Source organism: Poromitra crassiceps (genome assembly GCF_964638095.1).
Source record: "Poromitra crassiceps genome assembly, chromosome: 10".
In the NCBI taxonomy this organism is placed as follows: domain Eukaryota; kingdom Metazoa; phylum Chordata; class Actinopteri; order Beryciformes; family Melamphaidae; genus Poromitra; species Poromitra crassiceps.
This window is the reverse complement of record NC_139631.1, coordinates 15144458-15148584: the sequence shown is the minus strand read 5'-3', so window position 1 is coordinate 15148584 and position 4127 is coordinate 15144458. Positions and strand designations below refer to the sequence as shown.

General features: G+C 42.0%; 1 protein-coding gene across 1 annotated transcript in view; it reads right to left on the bottom strand.

Moving 5' to 3' along the window:
• Positions 1 to 2001: 2001 nt before the first annotated feature.
• rgs7bpa (regulator of G protein signaling 7 binding protein a) overlaps positions 2002 to 4127 on the bottom strand; it is a gene marked incomplete at both ends in the record, with an annotated part of 7940 nt that continues 5814 nt past the window's right edge. Inside the window, 2 exons of the mRNA XM_083644269.1 lie at positions 2002 to 2093; positions 4017 to 4087. Of these exons, the coding sequence (XP_083500395.1) occupies positions 2002 to 2093; positions 4017 to 4087 (163 nt within the window). The remainder of the gene's footprint in view (positions 2094 to 4016; positions 4088 to 4127) is intronic.

Here is a 4127-nt window from a genome sequence, read left to right as displayed (position 1 = left end):
CTTTTGCATTACCCCGCAGCATCGCTTGAGATGCATTGTCACCTAATTGCCAGTTAACAATATAACATGAAACCTTACATATGCCCATATCAGCACAAATCCCTATCCCAATAAGGAGGACATACACAAGATCTCACTCCTCCCCATACAATCTAGTTGTTGTGTTGCGTAATTGAGTGCATGAAAAAGCAATGCACGTTTGGTGTTTTTCTTCCATAATCCCGTAGATTCAATCCTGATCCTGCAGATAATTGAAGAACTTATGTAATGTTAATGCAAGTAATGCCATAAGTGTTTGAACAGTAACTGTAATGTGATTACTGGATTTAGGGACTGTAATGCCTTACACTACACATTACAGACAAATGTAATGTGATTACAGTAATGTGTTACTTTGTAATGCATTACCCCCAACACTGCTGTTATGTAATGGAAGTTAATTGTATTGTATTCTCTATTTGCAAGAAAACAGGCTACAATAGTTTTATTGTTGCTGAGGGCAAATGAGATCAAAACCTTGTAAGTCATTGTGTCTTTAGAAACTTTGAACACAGCAGGAGTTTGTTCAGCCATCCTTCACTGATGTAGAAATGCCTCCTGCCCCGCAGTACAATGAGCTGACCAGCTGGATCCTGTCAGGGGGCCAGACTGCACTGACCTCCAGATCTCTCTCTCTCTCTCTCTGCCCCCCCCCCCCCCTCCAACCCTGTCACATAGAAATATCCACTGTATAAACATTGGTTTAGCAGGGGAAAATATGTCCATCAACAAAAGAAGCAACATTTTCTGAATCACTGGAGACTTTTGGCTACAAAAACATGTTAGAAAACAATGTTGAACATTGTATATTTTCAAACCTATTCTAGTCCTACTTTCCAAAATGCAATCTGTTTCATAGTACTGATCACCTGATATAAAATTCTGATTTCTGGAAGTAATCAGATCAATAATTTCTTCCAGGTGGCACGCTCAATATACCCTCTGTCTCCACCCAGTGAAAAGTGCAGTGGATTACATGAAAAAAAAAGTACATAGAGACAGGCTGATAGGTTTCAATAACAAAAGTTTTATTAACAATGTAAAATTAGCTTTATCAGCTTTGACTACAGTACCTTCACCATGCCCTAAACATTGATCACTATCATTAATAAGCAAGACCCATGCTGCCTTCCTCTGTCTGCACAGTACTGATTGATCCAGACAAAGGGAGACTCTCCCTGCTTATAACCAACCAGCAGATTCTTTGCTAACCAACCCAACTTTGAAAACAATTCAGAGCGCATTGCGTAAAGAGTATGTGTATATACAAGTCTAACGTCTCAATTTATAGATAGATATTGTGTGCAAAGAAGTTTTCTTTGTAAGTATTGTATGATATATTCCTTTTTGAAGCTGGGAAACAAAAGTTGGGTACAGGTGTTTGGTTCATGGAAGACTAAATTAAGTACATTAAGACGAGCAAGAAACAGAAAACAGACCTTAATACACAACAAACTTACTCTACACAGTCCTGCCATCTGACGAAGCGGTCACTTTGTCTTTGCAAGTGTCATCCAGTTATTTTGGATGGAGTCTATTAATACGTTCTCACATTATTTCTGAGACAGACAAAACAAACAATTACATTCCCTTTTTATGTGAATCCTCATTTCATTCACTCTGCAATCAGTTTTGAGTAAGTAATCGAACATTGACATTATTTCAAATGACCTCTCATTCTCTTTTACATTGGACAAGCAAGGTATCTGACTTCATTTACCAAAAAAGGGAAACTCTGTTGCAAAATATCTTAAAATATATGTTCATGACTATTGTTTCCATTTCATTGCAATTCTTCTTTGTATTACAAAATAAAATTATAAAATGGGCAGCCTTTAAAAAAAAGATAAAGAGACAATTTATTTGAAAATGGCAGTAATAGATTGGTGGGAGACACAAGTGGTGAAGGACAGTGGGTAATGGTGTCTTTGTTGCCGCCTCCCATCCAGGAAGGCGGGGCCCTTAGCTGGTTACCAAGCAACAGAGCCCAAAGAACCGCCTCTTCCTCTGTCGGACCAGTGGGTAGGGAGTCAGGTTCAGCAAGCTGCTGTCATCTGGGCGCAAGAATACACACAGATGAGTGCCAAATCAGAAATTCAAATTTGCGGTTTCAAATCAAACGCAATATTTTGCAAGTAACTATCAGTCCTTATCCGCATGGTTCTTCTCAAGATATTATATATAAAATACTCTGAAAGTGTTAATGCTCCATACGGGAGGGGAATATGTATGTGTGTGCGTGTGTGCGTGTGTGTGTGTGTGTGTGTGTGTGTGTGTGTGTGTGCGTGCGTGCATGCGTGTGTGCGTGCGTGCGTGCGTGCATGCGTGCGTGAGTGTGTGTGAGTGTGTGTTTCAGGCTGTTCTCATTTACTCTTTGTACTATACCTATAATTAATGCACTATAATTTGTAATTATATCCCAAGGACTAGGGTTCGAATCCCAGAATGTTCAAAGTACTTTTCAACCACATTCAAACAAACATGTTTCTTATACTGTTAGGATGACGTCATCATTCCTACTTTGACGTCGTCATTCCTACTATGATGTCATCGATCACTGATGATGTCATGATTCATAAGTGTCTTTCATGCCTTTCGCTGGTGATGTCATAACACAGGTGATGTCATATTCGGGTCTATAAGGGCCTGCTCCTGCAGGTCCTGGCTAGTGATTCATAATCCAAACTCACATCAAGGATCAAGCAACCTCTGCAACCGTTCCCCAACCTCAAACAAGTGCAGACTCAGCTATCAAGTTCCACAACACCCAGCTTCATCAACTACCCGCGAATAGATCCACATGTCTAATACCGATCCTGACAGTATGAATCACTCACAGTAGTAGGGTTACCCTAACCCTAGTAGTATAGACGTATAGTATATATATAGTATATATATAGTCGATCCCGCCTGCTGAGGAGCACCCCCACCAGAACCTGCAGATTTTCTGTCTCCCAGATGCCATCCTTGATGGCCTCATTGGACGCCAGGTGGCGTCCGTTGAGGGGAGGGTACTGTTAGGATGATGTCATCATTCCTATTTTGACGTCGTCATTCCTACTATGATGTCATCGATCACTGATGATGTCATGATTCATAAGTGTCTTTCATGCCTTTCGCTGGTGATGTCATAACACAGGTGATGTCATATTCGGGGCTATAAGGGCCTGCTCCTGCAGGTCCTGGCTAGTGATTCATAATCCAAACTCACATCAAGGTTCAACCAACCTCTGCAACCGTTCCCCAACCTCGAACAAGTGCAGACTCAGCTATCAAGTTCCACAACACCCAGCTTCATCAACTACCCGCGAATAGATCCACATGTCTAACACCGATCCTGACATATACAGTACCACTTTCATAACAACGGCCAGGGCTGGACCAGGGTTACTTGACCCATGTTCAACCGTTCTTTTGTCGATTCACACCAAGTCAGTCACCCCGGGTTGATCCCTGGTCTTGGCACTTCAGATAGGACCTGGGTCACAACCCGGTAGAGATGCCTAATAACAATTAGCACCGTAGGCTATTAGCACAACACATTGCAATGTCAGATCCACCTCGAGAGGTTGTTAACCCTTTCATACCCAAAATCAACCTGGGAATAACCCTGGTTGGACCCTTGGTGTGAAAGGGGTATTATTTGACCATGACCCATGCTGGACCCTAACCTTACATTAACCTAGTTGTTTACTTGCCTAACAGTAACCGTGACAACCAACCTTTGGGATATAATTCAACTTTTTCAAATTTGTAATACAGAGACTTGCAGCTCCTGGTCATTTGAAAAATACTTTTTGTAGATATCATATGAAGGTTTCATGAGTATACGTGTGTGTGTGTGTGTGTGTGTGTGTGTGTGTGTGTGTGCGTGTGTGCGTGCGTGCGTGCGTGCGTGTGTGTGTGCGTGCGTGCGTGCGTGCGTGTGTGTGTGTGTGTGTGTTTGTGTGCGCACGTGTGTTGGGGTGGGTTCCTACCTTGGTTCTTCAGTGGTAAAGGCATCGTCTCCCTGAGTTTACTGAGAAGGTTCTTCATCTCCCTCATGTCCCTGCCAAAACACACCCAAGCTTATGTACTTTATCTGGCAT